General features: G+C 35.1%; 1 protein-coding gene across 2 annotated transcripts in view; it reads left to right on the top strand.

Moving 5' to 3' along the window:
* The window catches only part of NIPBL (NIPBL cohesin loading factor), a 223,264-nt gene that overhangs the window by 111,389 nt on the left and 89,589 nt on the right, over positions 1-22,286 (top strand). For both annotated transcript variants that reach the window (XM_004698075.2, XM_045285402.1), the window contains exons 3-9: positions 1,310-1,475; positions 3,476-3,603; positions 4,188-4,287; positions 4,814-4,965; positions 7,198-7,355; positions 8,728-8,824; positions 18,801-19,427. In XM_004698075.2, the coding sequence (XP_004698132.1) occupies positions 1,310-1,475; positions 3,476-3,603; positions 4,188-4,287; positions 4,814-4,965; positions 7,198-7,355; positions 8,728-8,824; positions 18,801-19,427 (1,428 nt within the window). The remainder of the gene's footprint in view (positions 1-1,309; positions 1,476-3,475; positions 3,604-4,187; positions 4,288-4,813; positions 4,966-7,197; positions 7,356-8,727; positions 8,825-18,800; positions 19,428-22,286) is intronic.

The following is a 22,286-nucleotide window of genomic DNA, read 5'->3' as shown; positions in this document are numbered from 1 at the left end:
CCCACCCTCCTGAACCCTTGATAATTTATTTTATTTTTATATTTTATACTGTCCGCTGTCTCCCTTCACCCACTTTTATGTTGTCCATCCCCCAGGGATAGAGGGTTATGTGTAGATCATTGTGGTCGTTCCCCCCTCCTACCCCCACCTTCCCCCTACCCTCATGGTATCAGTACTCTTATTATTGGTCCTGAGGAGTTTTTCTGTCCTGGATTCTGTGTGTCGAGAGCTCTTTTCTGTACCAGTGTACATGCTCTGGTCTTGCCAGATTTTTAAGATAGAACTGGGGTCATGATAGTAGGGGTGGGGAGCACTTAAGGAATAGAGGAGGAATGTTGTGTGTTTTGTCAGTGTTATACTGCACCCTGGCTGGCTCATCCCTTCCTTGTGACCCTTCTGTGAGGGGATGTCCAATTTTCTACAAATGGGCTTTGGATCTCCATTCTGACCCCACCCCACCCCATCAAAATGGTTGTTTGTTTTGGGTCTTCTGATGCCTGATACCTGACCTCATTGGCACCTTGTGAGCACACGGATTGGTGTGTTTCTTCCATGTGGGCTTTGTTGCTTCCCTGCTGGATGGCCGCTTGTTTGTCTTCAAGCCTTTAAGACCCCAGACACTGTCTTGTAATAGCTGGCACCATCACCTTTCTTCACATTAGCTTATGTACCCATTTTGTCTTCAGCAATCGTGTCAGAAAGGTGAACATCACAGGATGCCCCAGGTTATTAGAACAAAGTGTTCTTGTGTTGAAGGAGGACTTGAGTAGAGACCCAATGTCCATCTACTACCTTAATACTTAACCTATGAATATATGTACATAGACCTATAACCCTATGGTTACATATTAATGTACTTACATATGTACATTTCTGTGTTTATACCTGTATAAATGTCTTTTTCCTCCTAATTCTTTCATCTATTTCCTTTTACTTTCCTTCTGTCCATCTATCATGTTCAACCTTCACTCAGCTCTCTGTACTTCTTGCCACATTGCACTCGATCGAATCCCACCAGGCATTTTATACCCTCCTTACCATTGATTTTAGATCTTTGCTTTTCCCTTGTCCCTGGGTTTGTTGGCTCCCCCAACCTTTTCCCCCACCTCCTCCTCGCTTCTGCCCCCTTGGAACCATCAATCCCATTGTTTTTGGGGTTGTTTCTCTTGCCTGTCCTGTATAGATAGACATGAAAAAGAAAAAAGTGGGGGGAAAGCCTATGAATAGTTCTAGGTCTGAAGATATTTCTTATGGTCACTCAATTTCTAATAATTTGTGGGGGTTTTTTTGTTTTTTTTCTTTCAAATAGTCCTGAACCAGCTGCCTCTTCCATCTCCTTTACCTGCTACAACTACAAAGAGCCTTCTCTTTAATGCACGAATAGCAGAAGAGGTGAACTGCCTTTTATCCTGTAGGGATGATACTTTGGTTTCGCAGCTTGTCCACAGCCTCAACCAGGTATCAACAGATCACATGTAAGTACAGTCAAGTTTATATCTAAAACTAACACGAAAATTTGGGGTTTTAAGAGAATTCATATTCCTGATTTTACTTTTTATTTGAATTTTTTAGACATACATTACTTTAAAAAAACACAATATCATGAGGTACTAGTGAGATTTAGATAGGCCAGAGTTAATTTGAAGCATTTCTGACTCATGACATTCTGTAAAGTTCTTTAAAGCTATGTTGCAATGATCTTGGGCGCCATCAGTCATTTAGAGATGTAAAATTGCTTGTGAGGTCTAAATTCCTTATAGTGCTACAGTGGTTAGAATTATCAAGCACACTTTTGGGACTGTATTCCTCACTGAAGTGAGAATAGACTCTCCTTTTCTTCATGGACAATATATAGGTAGAACACCCCCCCCCCCTTTTGAACACCAGGCTTATGTAACCCAGTTATGAACTCACTTCTATACAATATTACAAATATGGAGTATATTCATCAGACTATAATAACCAGTGGGTGCTACTTTGCAGCACATAACAAAACATTTATTATTACTGAAATGTTAAATATGTGTTCACGTGTCTGCCAATATTTCTTTAATTACTGGACTAACCTCATTAGAACCGAACTGTACTGAATTCTTCCAAATTACACACAAATTTGACATGAAAGACAGACTCAGGAATGGAATATGTTCAGAATTTTGGAGCTGTCTATAACAAGAATTCCAACAAAGTACTGCTAAACAATTTGGGCTCATTTTTTTTCTAGGAGCTTACTGTGCCATCAGTACATGTGTGTGTTGTTTCACAAAATAGACTTCTAAAAACAATATTGACTTGAATTGTGCGGTGTATTTATAGGATTTTTTTTTGCACCTACACTTAAAAAATTTTTACTATAAAAGGTAAAACATCTTTAACAACACAAAATGTGTAAGTGAAAGCTCTGATCTTTTATTTCTTTCCATCCACTACACTAAGCAGCCATGTTTATTTCTTTCTTTGTATTCATTATTGTTTAATTTAAAGATGCAATACTTAGAGAAATAAGAATGAGGCACATTATAATGGAATCGTGTCTGTCATTAGGTGCAGCATATATGGTTAGTTTGGGGTTATTTTAAACCTCTTGCCTTTAATAAGATTAAATTCTATGAACTTTTGGATGGAAAACTGAGAATTGATGGATTAAAAACAGAAAGAAATAAAATAGTAATATTTGTTGCATCAGAAATTCTACGTGTCTGACTATTACCGATACATACTTTCAGGGTACTGCCAAACATTTTGTAAAGTAAGGAAAATAAGTAGCACATAAGCCTTTCTGGTTTATTTGATGAGGAGCTTCTTAGGATTCCCTTCAGTAATTTGTTGAGTTTTATAAGTACCGTCTTTATAAGTCTTTCTTTGTTAGATTGAATGGGTGGAACTGATACATGTTGAATTGTCTGAATTTAAAAATACAGCCTCTGTTTAACTTGCATAGTTCTTTCAATTTGGTATTCACTTTCAAGTTTTTACTATATTAGTTATTTTCTCCTCAGTTACTTTATTTGAGAAAAAAACAAATATAACCTCTGGGTCTTGTCTTAACCAATTTGCTAACAGTGATGCATTCACCTGACTTTCCCAAGAAGTAGACATTCATATTCAGATGTAAAGGAAAAAATGCATTCCAAGCCCAGATATTAACTTCTTTGTATACTTACCTGCCGTGTTTTATCTTCTGTTTAAAATAACAAGAAAAAACGCTTATTTTTAAAGGACTTCATCTTTTATTTTTGATCATTCAGTTTCTCCCAGGAATAGCATCTTCAAAAATCTTTGCTGTTGAACATGCCTATGTTCAACATGATTTCTTTCTATACAATAAATCTTGATTTCCTGCCTCAACCTTTCTATCTGTTTTTTTTCTTTTCGTTTTCTACCTACTTAATTGTGGGATACAGGATTTGTAATAAATTACTGTTTAATACATATATATATATATGCTTTTCCCTTTTTTATTTTTAAATACCAGAGAGTTGAAAGATAACCTTGGCAGTGATGATCCAGAAGGTGATGTACCAGTTTTGCTGCAGGCTGTCCTGGGAAGAAGTCCAAACGTTTTCAGGGAGAAAAGCATGCAGAACAGATATGTACAAAGTGGTAAGAATAGTAGTAATATATTTTTTGTATTATTCTGTATATCTTGAATGCATCCCATGTTAGAACTTGTTTCAACTTGTAATGAATTCAAGTGTCTCCAAAATAAGCTAGAATATCATCCAAGATAAATGAATAAATTTTAAAGAACTTTTAACAATTCTCAATCCTTGGTGCTGGATTAATAGTCATTAAAAAAAAAATACAACTCACTACCATTGAGTTGATGCTGACTTACAGCAACCCTATAAAATAGACTAGAACTGCCCTGTGAATTCCCACAATTGTTCATTGTTTATGGGAGTAGATAGCCCCATCTTTGTAGAAAGTGGAGCTGCTGGTGGTTTTGAATTGCCAACCCTGCAGATTGCAGCCCAAGGCATAACTTCGAAACCATCAGGGCCGCTATGTGATAAAAGGATGGTTGAAACTTATAGTTTTACATCTTCTGTGCTTTGCTTTTCAAAATGAAAAACATCAGAAAGAGAAACAAATGTTGGGCTTGTGAACGACTGATTTAAACTATTTAAAGGATGATTTGCTGGTAGATGAATATATAACATGGTAAATTTTTTTATGTTGCATAGGAATGATGATGCCTCAGTATAAGCTTTCTCAGAATTCCATGCACAGTAGTCCTGCATCTTCCAATTACCAACAAACCACTATCTCACATAGCCCCTCCAGGTAATAATTTATCATTTATTGGGTATTCTATAATGAAAATGCTAGTGAGTAGTCAATGAATGGATTTAGATAATGATGCATTATAAGTAATTGAATCCTTGAGATAATGAATATTAAATCATGATATAATCCACATGAATTACTCATCTTAAAAGATGTCATTGCTATCATCTTAGTAATGTAATTTTGAATGTGGTAAATCGTTTATGGGTTAAAGATAAATAAAATTTATAAAGTGTAACTTATTTTGGTAACATGGCTTTATATACCACAAGCAGATTGATACTTACATAGAGAAGTAATGAAGTGAAAGACATCAATTTTTATAAACTGCTTTAACTATTAACTATGAATTTAATTTAACTATTAACTGAATTATAAGTGCTTCTTTTGGTTATCTATTTTATAAAAATTTTTCTTTGTACTTAGGATTTGTAATGTATAAATTAAGGTTTAGAGAATGTTACGGAATTTCATGGACTATCTCATTAATTTTATTTCATGATCTTTGAACTTTGTGTCTTAGCCGGTTTGTGCCACCACAGACTAGCTCTGGGAACAGATTTATGACACAACAAGGTAGCCCAGTGCCTAGTCCATATGCTCCACAAAGTCCTGCAGGATACATGCCATATTCCCATCCTTCAAGTTACACAACACATCCACAGATGCAGCAAGGTAAGAAAGTTCTTTGTTATTTTACTGGGAAGATGGTAGAACCGTACTGCCTGTAGTTCCAACCAAATTATTTTTTCTTTTAATGATTTTTGAAACCCAACTCAAGATGTTACACTATATGGTTAGTTGTTGCTAAATAGTATTTTAGAGATGGCTTAACTCATTAAAATACATACATTCATCACTTAGGAGGCAAAAGAATTGTTATGATTTTTAGAATAGATTATTATATAACTGAATAGATATAGTTACAAAACTAAAAAACGTTTTTCCTATTGGACTTTATTACAGCATCTGTAAGTCAAAGAAAGAATCAATGCTTTAGTTGACAAAGTGTGTATATGTGGAAGTCTGTAAAAGTGATTCATTACAAGTAAAGGAAAATTAATAATACTAGACACAAATATCTTGGTTTTTATTGCTAGTTCTCAAAGTCAACTTGATGTACAATTATTATGATGTCTTTTAAAGGTTATATTACCTTAAAGATTATATATTCCATGAGTACTAAATAAGTCATTCATTATTTGTATAAATTGGCTTGTATCTTTATTTTGACGATTTTTCAGTAGATAAATTATAGTAGAAAATATAACAAACATTTGTATTTACCCACCATAATTAGCAGCAGCATTTGTACATATGCTGTCAGTCATGCATTTCTATGTACATTCTTATTTTTTTTAAACACAAAGCATAATTTTTTATTTATTTACAAACATTCAATTCATTAATCCATTAAAACTATCAACTCCTGGTTTCCCAAAGTTAACTCATGAAATATTAGGTTGAGACAATTTCATGCTAACTTAAGAGACACTTGGAGGCAAATCATACATTTAAAACATACACCTTCAAATTACTAAATTTAGCTTGAATGGTTAATGTACTTGGTTAATATCCAATAGACTTTCAGTACTTGTGAAATATTTTTATGCAAGGATAAACAAATGTTTGAAGAACATTTTAAATGTTGCTAATGAGAGGGGAGTGGGGGGATGGACAGGTTTCTTATGGATATATCTGTATATACATGAGAATCTGTAGGAAAATACCTAAAGTTTTTACTCTCCATACTGTGTCAACTTTTTTGGACAGATTTCTGCTTTTTAAAAAAGAATAAGCTAAGGTTTCAAAATCTAAAGAGAAATATCATTTGAGAGGATTTCTTAAAAGTAGAAAGCAAAATCTGAAGGGGAAGGATTCAGAATTTCAAGATTGTTAAAGGTGTGTTGTTTCCAACAAGGAATTCTTTCCAGGAATGCACAAAGAACTCCCACAAATTATTAAGACAAAAACTTAAACCAGTTTAAAAAATATGCAAAGAATACAGACAGATTGTCCAGGCAGGAGGCCAGTGTATGACTAATACACACGAAAAGATATTTGCCGTTGTTAGTAATTAGGGAAATGCAACGATGTAGAGTGGTAGTAACTCTGATATATTGTAAGTGTACAGAGTATATGTGGACCCATAAGTAGTTGGGAAAGCTATTTGGTCACATTTAGTAAGGCTTAATTTAGCCATAGGAGCCCTAGTGGCATAGTGGTGGCATGTTCTGCTCCTGACTACAAGGTAGCAGTTCAAAACCACCAGCTGCTACATGGGAGCAAAATGAGGCTTCATGGGACAAAGAAGAGGCTTTCTACTCCCATAAGGAGTTACAGTCTCAGAAACCCACGGGGTCAGTTCTACCCTACCCTATAGGGTCACTATGACTTGGCTTCAACTCGATGGTCATGAGTTTGGCTTTGGGTTTTGGACTGTAACCATGTCCAGTGTTTTCACTCCTAACTACTGTACCCTAAAAAATTCATTGCCATTGCGTAAGTTCTGACTCATGCTCAAGGTGATCCTACTGAGCATGTTAGAACTGCCTCTGTGGATATCCGAGACTGTAATGCTTTATAGGAATATGCATCTGTATAGAGAGTCATGTATAAGAAACATCGTTTACGACAGAAGAAAACTTGAGGCAATCTTAACCATCCAAATGAAGAATGAGTCAGTAAATTATGTACATTATACAGTAGAATTATTATATGCTTTATGTAAAAATGTTAGACATGATATAAAATAGATAAACCCTAGCCTAAATCAGTATGTGATGATGGTTGTATTGTTGTACTTTATGTATGCTTAAAATATTGTCAATTGTGAACCATTATTATTATACACTCAGATTGTAACAGTTTTTGAAAAGCTTTTTAAAAAATTCTTATTAATTTCAGCATCAGTGTCAAGTCCTATTGTTGCCGGTGGTTTGAGAAACATACATGATAAAGTTTCTGGTCCGTTGTCTGGCAATTCAGCTAATCATCATGCTGATAATCCTAGACATGGTTCAAGTGACGACTATCTACACATGGTGCACAGGCTAAGTAGTGACGTATGTAATCTATTAGTTATCATTAAGGTAATAAAGATAGTTCTAATATTTGTGACATACTTAGTATTTCAATTCCATAAATGCTTGAAAGATGTCTGCGATAGTCCAAGAATTATTCAAAGTGCTATGAATCTAACAATGAGAAAAACAGTTCTTGGACACACATATTTTAGTTTTGAACATTGGTTCCCAAACTTACTTGTCGTACTTCTCCTTCTCAGAAAAAAATAAAATTTAAAAGTTACTCAGCACACAGCTGGCAATTAAAACCTTTGTACTATAGCCCATAATCCAGGATAAAATACAGGTATGTGATTTTGCAAATTCCCTGCATCATTCCAGTGTCCACCAGGGAAACTGTACAGCAGCAGTTTTCAACCTGTGGATCGCGACCCCTTGGAAGGTCAAGCAATCCTTTTACAGGAGTCACCTGATTCATAACATTAGCAAAATTACAGTTATGAAGTAGCAACAAAAATAATTTTATGGTTTGGGGGGTCACCACAACATGCACTGTATTAAAGGGTCATGGCATTAGGAAGGTTGAGAACCACTGCTCTAGAAAGAAGATGGCTTAGTAAAAGTAGCCAGGAGCCTGGCCCGTGACTTTTATATTTTTAAAGATTTGAAAAAAATAAAGAGCAACAAAGACAATATACAACAGAGACTATATTTAGCCCCCAAAATCTAAAAACAAAATTTTGAAACTGTTGTTTCTTTTTCTTCTTCTTTTATTTATCTTTTCATTTTCAACAAAAGTTTGACGAATTTTACCATAAAAGTTCATAAGTTTAGCTTCTTAATGAAATATAGTTTCAGTTTTACAATATTTACCTTCTCATACCAATGTTTTCTCTTAGATGATCAACATTAATTGTTAGTACTTGGGTGTATTTTTCTTTAAGACTTTTGAAAACTTTTCCCCCTGAATTTAAATGTTGGTTTGATGCTATTATTCCCTATACTAGAAGTTTGTCTATTTACTAATTTTGTGAGATTTTCATCTAAACTATGTCTCTGTATAAAAGAAATAAGAATTATTTTAGCCTTTAGGATCAGTGAACTCTGCCTTCAAAACATTTACAACCTCCTAGGGTGTTCAAGCTCCTTTAGAAAATAGCAAACAAAAATGGAGCATATTAGTAACACCAATTTTTTTATTCATTGCCATGCTTAGGCTGTTGATTGTTTTGGATACAATTTCAATTCTGCTAAGATATACCAAGAAGAAAACAGGAAAGTGCAGAAGAATTATGCTTTTGAATACCAACACTTTACCTGTCAGTAATTTGTGTCTTTTATTGGTTCTCGTTAAGATTTCTGTAGCGTCTCTTCTATCATTCAGCATATAAATTTTACACTCTATTTTTAGGATGGAGATTCTTCAACAATGAGGAATGCTACATCATTCCCCTTGAGATCTCCACAACCAGTGTGCTCCCCTGCAGGAAGTGATGGAACTCCAAAAGGTACTATTATCATTAAAATGTCTTTGACTATTTCATGTTTCAAGTTCAGTAAGGAGTTCTTAATGTCTTTGATCATATACTAAAAATCTCATCTCTGTTATTTTTCCTTTGTCATAGGAAAAAATAAGGAAACCTATTTTGAAGCAAGTCTAGATCATGAGATTTAAATTTGTCTCTATTCTTGGATTCATTCATCTCTATTCTCTTTAAATCTGTCAACTATATAGTTTTCTAGGATGTGTCCAGAATAACTTTTATTGAAAAAAACATGATTTTTTTTAATACATTAAAATTATTGATCATTTAGTCTCTTCTACACTCCCCAAACAAACTTCATTGCTGTGGAGTTGATTCCAAGTCTTAGCAAACTTAAAGGACAGAGAAAAGTAACCCACAAGGTTTCCAAGGCTGTAACTCTAAAAGATGGCACCACATCTTTCTCATAGGGTGACTCTATGTATAACAGCAGGAAGTACTGCGTGGTCCACTGCCAACCTCGCAATTGTTATATTTGACCTCATTGCTATAGGCACTCTGTCCACTCCATCTCATCAAGAGTGTTCTCCACTTCACCAAGCATAATGTCCTTTTCCTGGAACTGGTTTCTCTTGATACTATGTCCAAAATACATGAGACATAAAGTCTTGCCATCCCTGCTTCAAAGAAGCATTATGGCTGAACTTCATCCAAAATAGATTAGTTTTTGGCAGCTGAGCACTTGAACTACTGTGCTGTGCCACTAGTGCACTTTTTCCAACCTAACACTCCCCCCTCAAAAAAAAATGTATATGTAATCCACTTCTTTTTTCTCTCCTCATTTAATTAACTCATCTTCATTTCTTTCTCTGTCAATGGTTTTTTTTTTTAATCTCCCCTGAACTCTTTTATTGGCTATATTATTCATTTTGATAAACAGCATTAGTTACTTTTTTGAGTTGGATTCTCAGATCACTGTCTTTAGTTCCAGTCTTATCTCTCAAGTTGTAATTATTCATTCCCAAACCAAACTTCCTTGATACTTAGCAGGTATTTCAAGTACATGTTCAAGTTGTTTTCACTTTTTTTTCTGCCATTCTTCTCTCTATTCTCTTGCCCCAAATTATCTTAACCTAAAAATTTGGAGTCATCTAAGAGTCTTCTCTCACCTCTCACCTCTTATTTAGTCAGTTAAATCTATCTTGTTCTATATTGTCTTCCTGTGAATCTTTCGCATTTAATTTCATCTCTACTTGTTAAAATCCTCTCTACCCTTCAAGGTCCAAATTAAATGAAGGCTCTACCATGAATCCTCTAATCTCAGGCCACTAGTGGGTTTTTTTGCTAACAACTTATCCTATATCATAATGGCTCAGTAGTAGAATCCTCCTTTTCCATGCAAGAGACCCGGGGTTGATTCCCATTCTGTGTTCCTAATTTATTCACAGCCACCACTCATCTGTCATTAAAGGCTTGCATGTTACTATGATAACTGAAAAGCTCTCCTGGTCTACTTTTGAAAACTCTATAGATGACAGTGTTCTTATTCATAACCAGTCATAGGAGTGATGAAGGACTGAGCCACATTTCCTTCATTTGTGCATGAGTTTTGGTATGGCACCACAGCAGCTAATAGCAACAGCATGCTATTATGAACATGAACTTTATTTTGTAAATTTTTTAATTCCCAAAGAACCTCTTGTGGCTTTAGTAGATCCACTAAGCTGTGATGTTAAGTCAGGGCTATTTTTTTAAATGCCTTATTTTATAGCCAGATCATTTTAATTTTGAGGTATTTTTTTAAAGTAGCCTTTTATTAATAGGAATACACCTGATATTTTGCTATCCATATAAAGTTCTAATTGTATAGCTCTTATAAAACGTGGGAATGGCCTGCCTCTTATGATGCATTTTTTACACAGGATGTATTTCAACAGTTTTAGCAGGGACATTTGTCGCAAGGTGAAAGTAAAACTCTTATGTGTCATTCAAATTTCGTTAACTCTTAGAATTTTGAAGGGTTACAGAAACATGGCCTCTGCAGGGAAATAAACAACTCCCAGGGTAATTCTAGTTGTCACTTAGGCATCTTAGTTGAGTGCAAACCTTATAACACTTAGCAAGTTCAGAAGTTATTCAGGCTACCAGGGAGGGGATCACTGATCTATACAATAAACCCATCGTTTTCATAATTTATGAGATTAGATTGATACTTTAACAGAAGTTGAGCCTTCTTATCAATATATTCATGAGGTTGTTTTCCAAATGGTTATTTTGTTTTTATTATGATGAGTGAAAGTCTACCGAGTAAACAGGTTTTTTCATATATATTTTGTTATGTGACATTGACTACAATCTTAATAATCCATTGCACTCTTAATAATCCTAACAATCCATGGCACTCTTTCTATATCCTCCTTGTGTTTCTCATTTCCATATATCCCTCTTACCTCTCCCTGACTTCTGAACTTCATTTCTGGTCACTTAATACCCTGGTGGTTGATTGTTTTAATGAGTGGAAGCCTCTTTCGTATTATCATTCACTTTATACATAATATTCACTGCCACCAAGTCAATACTGACTCAGCAACACTGTAGTTCAGGATAGAACTGCCCCTGTGAGTTTCGAGACTATAACTCTTTACAGCAGTAGAAAGTCTCATCTTTCTCCTGCAGAGCTGGCGGGTGGTTTTGAACTCTACTGACCTTTATTATCACAGCCCAATTTGCAACCACTACACCACCAGGGCTCCTCCATTATTCTCCTGTGTATTGTTGGGCTAAAAGGACCTTGGGTGATGCAATGAGCTAAGTGTTGGACTACTAAAGAAGGGTTGGCAGTTCACCCCCATAGCCACTCTGTAAGAGACAAATACTTCTGAAGGATTTACTGCCTCGGAAACCGATGTTCTGCTATATTCCTTAGGGTTCCTTTGAGTCAGAATCAGCTTACTGGCAGTGAGTTTTGATATTGTTTGACTAGGAGTTGAGCTGTGGAAGTGAGTTCAGTTACTGACTTGAAGGACTCCTATAAGCCATGTTCTAGGAAGTTCGACCAGTCTGTCAGACCAGTAAGCATGGTCTTTGGGGAAGTTTGGGTTTTTTCCCCTCACTTTTTTCCTACTTTATCCAGGACATCCAATTTGTGATCCCTTTTAGAGTGGGCAGCAGTGATAGCCAAACAGCATCTAGTTCTTCTGGTCACAGAGATTGGGTTTGAATGGCCCCTTAATATTTGGGTCTAATGATTTCCTTGTGTCTTTGATTTTCTTCACTCTTCTTTGCTTCAAATGGGGAGAGACCTACAGTTGTACCTTAGATGACCGCTCACATTTTCCTAAATATTTCTGAAGTGTATCAGTCTAATTTAATTCTTGGGTGAATGATTGGAATGTGAAGTTTGCTTGAAAAACAAATAAAGCAAACCTACTGTTATTAAGTTGATTCCAACTCATAGCAACCCAAAGGACATAGTAGAACTGCCTTAGGTTTCAGTAAATTTCTGTGGAATTAAAACTCCTCATCTTTCTCTGTGGAGCAACTGGTAGATTCAAAATGCCAACCTTTCTGTTAGCAGCCCGACACTTAACTCCCTCTGCCACAGAATTAAGAAAGTTATTGTGTGATTTTTATATTGCATAATTACCATAATGTAGACTTTGGCCACATCTGGGTTTAAATTTTGCCAACTCTATAGCTGTGAGTGAATTTCTTAACCTCTGTTAAGTTTCCGTTTCCTTTTCTGCAAGAAACGGAGTTCTATATCACTAAATCACTGCCTGGTAAGAGTTGGACTGAACCACAGGTCAGTAGTTTATACCCACCAGCCACTCCTCCTTGGGAGAATGTCGGCTCCCAAATAGATTTACAGCCTCAGAAACTCTGTATTGGGACATTATGAGTCTGTTTGGACTCCATGGCAGTAAGTTTATTTTAGTGTGACACTCACTAAGAATATTGTAAAAATGAAGTGAATTGATATACAAAACACTTTGTACAAGTTCTGACATAAATAATTCTAAAGTGTTAGCTTCAATTCCTTTAATTGCCTCCTATAAACTTGGTCATTTTTTTAAATCTATTGGTTGAATTAATCTCAAAATAATAAATTGTTCCAACAATTTCTTATTACACTTTGAGTGTGTTCTGTAAGTTACACTTCTTTATATGTGATATTTTGAATATATTAAAATTGCTAACTGAACTGAAAGAACATGTGTTTGTATTTTATTGGCAATTCATTTTACAGTTATATCTAGGTTGTTGAGCGGCTGCAAGCTTCAAATTTCCACTACTCGAACAGGGAAGTTGCGGGGCGGGGGGCGGGGGGCGGAATCTGACTTGAAAAAACTTGTCTAGGCCTAGAGTGAGGTCCTGTGGACACAAAGCGGATACACTTCAATCTTTTTTTTTTTTTTTAATCATTTTATTAGGGGCTCATAAGACTCTTATCACAATCCTTACATACCTCACTTGTGTAAAGCACATTGCCCTCGTCATTGCCCTCATCATTCTCAAAACATTTGCTCTCCACTTAAGCCCCCAGCATCAGGTCCTCATTTTTCCCCCCTCCATCTCCGGGCCCCCCTCCCTCATGAGCCCTTGATGATTTATAAATTGTTTTATTTTTATCATATCCTGTCCTGTCCGACATCTCCCTTAACCCACTTTTCTGTTGTCCGTCCCCCAGGGAGGAGGTCACCTATAGATCCTTGTAATTTGTTCACCAGTTCAATCTTATATGCCTATCTCTCTCAAACAGCATATAGTGTTTGTTTTACTGCGTTAAAACATTTGTCACTTTTAAAAACATTTGTTGGTTTTGCTTTATTTGCATAAAATAGCGTTACTGCGGCTCCCAAGAAAGTTAATGATACTAGTAGTAAAGTTAAAAGGAAAACTGTAAGAACCACCATAGAGTTAGAGATAGAAATGGCGAAATTTTAATCAGGTCACCACTTGTATGAATTGGCGGCTGAATACTCCTTGGCTAAGTCTACTTTCTCAACATTTTGGGGGGAGAAAAAAGATTAAAACTGTTAATGTAGCAAAAGGTGTGAAATCTTCAACCATTCAAACCTTTAACTGACCAACAAGAGGTTAAAAAGTTACTATTAACTTGGATAAATCAGAAACAAGTGGATGGCGACAGTGTATCCAAGACAGTGATTTCCAGAAGGCCAGAAGCTTTGGTGGTTATTTAAAGTCCTGGGAAAATGAATTTACAAGTGTAATTTCGGGGCCGAATGTTTGCTTTTCCATTATTTTTTATGGGAAAAATATGTTCACTCAATTTTTTGGTGTTCAAACATGAATTTGAAACAGAGTTCAACAATGGAGGTATCACTATATAATATCTTCACCTTAACTATTTTATACATTGGATATGTAACATAAACAACATTCTTCTAATGTAACACTAATTCCTGTTCAACCTTTAAAATGGGTCCAGAATTTTTCCTGTAAAGCATTTTCAGTCTTGACTGATTTTTATGATTTCTTAAGGATTTTAAAACTTTTTAGAGTCTAAATTTGGAAATATATTTGTATATATTACTCACATACAATTACAATTTTATGTATGAGACATATCAAAATTCTTCCCCGCACTTAACAGCTTGCTGATTAGGAAAATTTTTCCATTTCATTAGCTTACTTTAACCCAGAACACTTAATTGTATTCATGTGGAACCTGATTATGAACCAAGAGACAGTTGTTCAAATAGAACAAGAGACTGATGCGTGGTTTCAAATCAGGAAAGGTGTGTATCCAAGTTATATCCGTTCACCAACATGCAATCTGTATGCTGAACAAACAATCTGAGAAGCTTGTCTATTTAGCGAAGAAGGCAGCATCAGGATTGGTGGAAGGATTATTTAACAACCTGCAGTATGCAGATGATACAACCTTACTTGCTGAAAGTGAGGAGGACTTGAAGCACTTGCTAATGAAAATCAAGGACTGCAGCCTTCAATATGGATTACAACTCAATGTACAGAAAACAAAAATCCTCACGAGTGAACCAATAGACAATATCATTATAAACAGAAAAGATTAGCATTGTCAAGGATTCATTTTGCTTGAATCCACAAACAACGCTCATGGAAGCAGCATTGAGAAATCAGTTGACATGTTTCATTGGATAAATCTGCTACACAAGAAAGTGTTGAAGAGCAAAGATGTCACTTTGATAACTGAGATGGGTGTTTCCCAATCCATGGTATTTTAAATAGCCTAATTTGCTGATGAAAGCCCGATAATGAGTAAGGAAGTTGACAGAAGAATCAAGACACTTGAATTATGGTGTTGACTAAGAATATTAAAAATTACAATGGACTGCCAGAGACCAAACAAATTTTTTCTTGAAATGCTCAGAGTATTCCTTAGAAGCAAGGGTGATTGATGAGATTTCACTTCACATACCTTGGACAGATTTATCAGGAGTGTCCAGTCTCATGCTTGGTAGAATGGAGAGGCAGCAGTAAAGAGGAAGATCCTTGACAAGATGGTTTGACACAGTGACTTTAACAGAAGGCTCAAATGGAACGATTTTAAGGCTGTCACAGAATCCGTCAGTATTGCATTCTTTTGTACATGAGCTTGCTATGAGTTGGAAACAACTGGACAACATGTAACAGCAACAACATTTCCCAGCATCACAAAGCATTAGTTAATTTAATGTAATCTGTGTTCAAGATATTTTACTACGCCTATATTTGCTTAATTTTCTAATAAAGGTGAATTAGCAAGATATAGAACATGTTTAATGTTAAGTGGAAAGGGAAAAATTAAGACTACATGTGGCATAAAAATTTTTCCTCCTATTTATTTAGAAGTTGCTGTGTTTTATCTCAAAATAGGGATGAGATATATCAATTTGTAATGATGACAATTACAAAGTAAATGTAGTAGTGTAGTTTCAGAACTTTAGATAGAGAAGAAGTCAAATAGATTGTTTTAAACTTGAAAAAAAATTAATTACAGGGTCAACTGAAAAAAACATTGCCATTAAGTTGGTACTGACTCAGAACAATTATATAGGACAAAATAAAACTGCCCCTGTGGGTTTCCAAGCCTATTAATCTTAACAGGAATAGAGAGTGTCATCTTTATCCACCAGGTTGGTTGGTGGTTTCAAACTGCTGACTTTGTGGTTACCAGCCCAACATGTAATATACTGTGCCACCAGAGCTCCTACAAAGTAACCTGAAAGAAAAATCAATAAACCTCATCAGAATTTTTAAAAAGAAAATCATGCAGCTTTAGTAAACAGTAAAACAACAGCAGTGAAGAAAGTGACAAGAATACCCACAAATAAAATGTACTCAGCACAGAAAATTTGAGGAAAAAAGAAACCAGCAGCACACAATACACACACAGTAAAATGACAAGAAATTCATACTTACTGATAATTATACTGAATATAATTGAATTAAATGCACCAGTAGCAGAAATGGATAAGCAGACTTTGGTGCATACACACAACCAAATGCTGTGTTACACTGAAGAATAATGATGAGTGCAAAACACCTCATAACATGGATGAACCTGGTAGACATCCTGAAATTAGGCTATGACAAGAGATAAGTATTGTATGAGACCACTATTATAAAAAATCAAGAATAGGTTCTCACACTGTAAGAAACAACCTTTGACGGTTGCTGGTTGTGGGTGTGGAGGGGAAGGCATGGACTTGAGGGTAGAAAAGTGTTGACTTTGTTGAGGGGAAGGCAATATACAATAAAAGGGAGATTGACAAAAACCAGTGAAGGCAAGAGAAGACACTGGGAAATTTGCAAGACTTAAGATAAACAGAAGCAATACTGTTACATTGTCCTTCAATGATGGTGATAACACAGTAGATAGACACATAGGTTGAACAACTTTGGGAGGGAAAGTGGGACTATATCCACTAATACGTATATTTAATGTACTATTGTATTACATTATAGATTTGACAGAGAATATTTTGGTGTATTTGCCTTTCCTGTAAATATATCCATGAATGTGGTGGAATATACAGGAAACACAGTTATGAAAATATCCTAAATATAACCGAACACCTGGAGGGAAAGAAGTCACTGGGCATGGATAATTAGGACCATAGTTTTAGGGGACAGCACAGTCAATTGGCATAATATAGTTCACAAAGATAGTGTTCTACATTCTACTTAGTGAGCAGCAACTAGGGTTTTAAAAGCTCATGAGCTTTCGTGTAAGGTGCACCATTGATCGCTCCTGTGTGTCGAAAAGTAGAGCGATGAAAATCAAAGACACATGGAAATTAGTCTAATGGAATAATGGACCATGCAAATGTCAGTCCCTACAACCCAGAGACCAGAAGAACTAGATGGTTCTTCGCGACCAGTACCAGTTAGTAATAACCAATTGCTCTGAAAGGGATTGCATTAGAAAGTCCTGGATAGAGTGGTAGAAAAATATGGAAGAGGCCAGGCTTACTGGTCAAATAAGAGACTGGTGAAACCCCACAACTATGGCATTTAATCATTCTTCAGGTCTGGAACTGAACTAACCCTGATGGCTCAACTTCAGGTAACCAATCTCACTGCTTCTGTCTTCCAGTCAGTTCTAACCCATAGTGACCCTGTGCATAATTTCCGAGGCTGAATCTCTTCAAGGCCAGAAAGCCTCAACTATCTCCCTAATAGTGGTTGGTGGATTTGAACCACGACCCCGCCGTTAGTAGTCCAGCACTCACATAACAGCGCCACCAGGGCTCCTTATTCAAACAATAGGTCTATAATGGGAACAGTAGCACAAGTGAAGTAGAATAATCAACCACTTAGAACCAAAAGATCAGCCACGTGCCCAAAGGAAGATGGAGGAATAATAACAAAACACAGGGAGGAATCACATAAGTGATGGAAAATTGAGAGGATTGCAATGCATGAAATGAAACAGTGTATATGACTGATGATCTGCTCCAGAAACCTTCACCTAACTCACAAAAGTTTTTAAGTGTGTTTTAAACATGAGAATTTTAGAAATAACAGAGTGTACTAGTTAGTATTCATTTTAAAATATGAAATTGGACCGTATATGTAAACATTTTATTGAGGAGGTTTATTGTCTTTAGCAAATGCCAAATGCCTTATAAAATATATTTGCTTTGGTAGATGTCAAGGAAAAAGCAGCCATCTAAAGCAATGGTTCTCAACCTTCCTAATGCCGTGACCCTTTAATACAGTTCCTCATGTTGTGGTGACCCCCAAACAAAATTATTTTCGTTGCTACTGTAATCTTGCTACTGTTATGAAGTGGCCGTCCCCTGTGAAAGTGTCATTCGACATCCCCCTCCCCACCCCGCCAAAGGGGTAACGACCCACAGGTTGAGAACCGCTGATCTAAAGGGGTGGATTAGTTCATATGATACATTTTTTTTTTTTTTAAGTTCCATCCTGTGGCTTTTCTCTTTTTAGTCATTTCTGTATTACCAGTTGTGATGTGATTGGAGGCGTTGGTAATTGTATATGTTCCTACTTTTTGTTTTTATATCAGTAATGGTCACATGAGTGTAGTCTCTATGGCTACTGTGTAATATTTTGTAACTTTACAAATACTTTTTAATTTTAGGAATTAGAATATATTAGTTTTCTAATGTGATGTAGATAATCATCAGTGAAATAGCGATGGCATTCCCCAAATCATTGTGTTGTAGCTTCCTTTAAAAATGATCATCTCTTTTACCCTTCTAAAAGTAGTATTTATACTTTTTAGGCACAAAATTAGAAATAATAGTAGTCTGGAAGATGGAATACTCATGCTTAAGTTCAAAACGTGGGTCATTGACCAGCAATCTAAGAGAAAGCAGAAAACAAGCTCCTGGAATTCCTGTTAAGTTTTTTTAAATAAGAGACTTAGATTAGATAAGTTTTAAATATTTTAGTATTACTATATTGTCACTTAATGTTTCTATCATACTGTCAAAGAAATTTGGAACCAGCACAACTGTTCACTCCTCTTGAATTGTTTTCCTAGGATCAAGACCATCTTTAATCCTATCATCTCAGTCTCTTCCTTGTTCATCGCCTCGAGATGTTCCACCAGACATACTACTGGATTCTCCAGAAAGAAAACAAAAGAAGCAAAAGAAAATGAAATTAGGCAAGGATGAAAAAGAACAGAATGAGAAAGCTGCAATGTATGATATCATTAGTTCTCCATCCAAGGACTCCACCAAACTGACATTAAGACTTTCTCGTGTAAGGTCTTCAGACATGGACCAGCAAGAGGATATGCTTTCTGGTATGGAAAATAGCACTGTTTCAGACAATGATATTCCTTTTAATGTGCAGTACCCAGGACAGACTTCAAAAACACCCATTACTCCACAGGATATAAACCGCCCACTAAATGCTGCTCAGTGTTTGTCGCAGCAAGAACAAACAGCATTCCTTCCAGCAAATCAAGTGCCTGTTTTACAACAGAACACTTCAATTGCTACAAAACAGCCCCAGACTTCTGTGGTACAGAATCAGCAACAGGTGTCACAGCAGGGACCTATATATGATGAAGTGGAATTGGATGCATTGGCTGAAATTGAGCGGATAGAGAGAGAATCAGCTATTGAAAGGGAGCGCTTTTCAAAAGAAGTTCAAGATAAAGGTAAAATAACCTCATTGTTATTATCTCACCCTCTGAGCAAATGTATAATTATATAGAAATGACTTTCCACTTTTTATGACTTGCATATAGTTTTAATACTAACATCTGTACTTCAGAAGTTGAATTCTTTTAAACTCCATATTTTATCTGAAGCAATTTCATATTTGAAATTTAGAAGTTCCATACCACAAGTGTACTGCATACTATGTTTTATGTGATTTTATTCAGCTGTGCTATTCTGTGGAAGTGAACATTATGTTGATAGTACACCTATTTTTTATGTTATGTTAATATAGTTCATTAATATAGTTGTACACTTTCAACTTTACTGCCAAAACTAGGTTAACACCTCGGGGTGATTTTTAAACAGTACATTTAAGATGAGTTTGTGTGTTTTCAGACTATACAATTAGATCCTTTGCTTGCTTTGTAAGCATACTTTCTTAATAACATGATGGAAAAATTTATAGAAAGCTTTCAGGGAACATTAGTAGCAAATCTTTCAAGATTGTACAGCTTCTTTTGCTAGTGACTAAAGTATTCCCTTTTATCTATATTAGAATGGCATTTTAAGACATATGTTTATGGATTGTTTTTCTTGATTTTACAATCAAAGCTAAATAAATCCTTTAGTAATTTCTGGACTATCTGGCTCACCATATATAAAAATCTTAATTTTTAAGAGAGACTGATAAATCAGTAATTGAAATTATTGTGGTTTATTAATTTAATGTCTTTACAAAAACATAAACTCATTTGATCATTCAAACCAAAGCAAACTTTATGATTGCCATTTATGGTTAAATATAGGTGTGACTTACAATTTTCATATTCTCTTTCTTGGTAATTATAAAACAAAACTTTGTGGTGTTGGAGAAAATTCCTCTTTTTATATATGATCTTTATTAAGGGTCAGAACCACCAGGTAATTGGTATCCCTATGCTGATAAAAATGTTCAAGAGACACACTATGTTTCCTGGCTATCGTGATAACACTTTTTTCAATATAAAGAGACAGTGTATGTAGTAATTATTGTACTACAATATTTACAAAGTGCATAATCCTCAAATGTGAAAAAAATTAGACTGCTAAAAGTCTTCGTTTTCTAGGGTACTGGATTTTAGCTCGTGAATTAGTGACGTTCAGGATAAAAGAAGTCATTAGCAGTTCATTTTCCCTTTGGTTTGCAGTACGTAGAACAGGAAATAAATTATTGTATGGGTACCAAAGTGTATCTCCTCTTGTATAGGTACCAAAGTGTATCTCCTCTCGAACGGTATCTGCTTATCAAATATAGACAACATTACTCAACTTCTCTTGATTATATTAATCCACCCAAAATTCTTGAATCCAGTAATAAATGATTTTTTTACGAACGTGAACAGAAGAAAAGGTCATTAAGGTTTTTTTGGCTAAACTTTTATTGTATATTTCTTGAAATTAAAAATGTTTTGCCTTTAAAAGTGGAGTAAAAATAAGGATAGTAAGGAAAATAAAAGTCTAATTGAATATTAGCAAAGTTACTGAAGACTACTAACTTTTCTTTGAGAAGATAAAACAGAATCAGTAACTTAACATACTCTTGTATACACCTGTAATGTATACTTTACTTTCCATTACTTAAAGTTTTCTATAATTTGTGATGGTGTGGCTATAACAACATTAATTGAAAAGTTGAGTGAATGAAGTTGACTTAAAATTTGGTGAAAATTCAACTTGTCTGGTTCTGTAAGGATTAAACTAAGGAGGTGGAATTTCCATTAAAGTTATCTGATTTTAGTTTAAGTGATTTAATATGTGTGTTTTTCCAAATTGGTTACACTGACTTTGCTGACCTCACTTGATCTTTGTCCTTTCTAACTTGTTTTCTGAAATCCATATTCACGTTATTTGATGGACTTTATTTGAAAATCCTTGGAATTTAAATGCCACCTAACACCTCTGATTAGAACCTGGTTACTTTGCATTCTGTTTATTTTTTTGTGTAATGGGTAGTATTTTGATATGAGCAGTTAGCCAGATATCTTGGAAAGATTCGAGGTTTGTAAGGTCATAAATAAAAGTTGAATTCGCAGATAGTGGTGGTTTTGTAGTCAGCTCCTTGAGAGATGAAATACTTCCTTGAAACCTGTACATTGCTAGTTACTTCCTTGTTGCTGTATTTTTTAGGACTAAATTGTAAAATAAGACATTTAATGTATTTTTAAGATTTGGCATGGATATCTGTCGTATTGCTGGTAGTAAGAAACAAACATGATTATTTTGCTTTACTGAAAGATCTGCTCTGGCATCTGAACATTTTCTCTGTCAATATAGAATCTTTAAGTTGTTGAAGGGGTTAGTCAAGTCCTTGGAAAATGTATTTATATTATATTTCCTATATATTTATTTGCTTTGAGAAAACTATTCATTTTAGTAGACTAAAAAATAAAATTACCCTCTAAACAAGAAAAGAAAGTTCAGTAAACATGGTGGTTTGATTATTGAGGCATTTGAGAAAAAGTATAAAGTTGTCTTAAGAAATACTTTTCCCAGGCTGTGGTGTAGGATCTGATGTACCCTGTTAGACTTGTAGACAGTACTTCTGACTGCTAGGTATTTATGTCTTTATGGCCTGATCTTTGAACAGATTTCTCTGTTCACTGATAGGATAATAACTGTCATATAATATTTGACATATTCCATAAGGACCTTTTTCCTCAATCTTTCTGATTATATTTTTTACCTTTGGTAATTATATAATTTATTTATTTATTTTTAACATTTTTATTAGGGGCTCATACAACTGTTATCCCAATCCATACACACATCAATTGTGTAAAGCGCATTTGTACATCGTTTCTCAAAACATTTTCTCT

This window comes from Echinops telfairi, unplaced genomic scaffold, assembly GCF_000313985.2.
Source record: "Echinops telfairi isolate 266 unplaced genomic scaffold, ASM31398v2 ScPeMD7_7469;HRSCAF=8507_1, whole genome shotgun sequence".
In the NCBI taxonomy this organism is placed as follows: Eukaryota; Metazoa; Chordata; class Mammalia; order Afrosoricida; family Tenrecidae; genus Echinops; species Echinops telfairi.
Note: the sequence above shows the minus strand (reverse complement) of the source record. Positions and strands in the feature narration are given on the sequence as shown.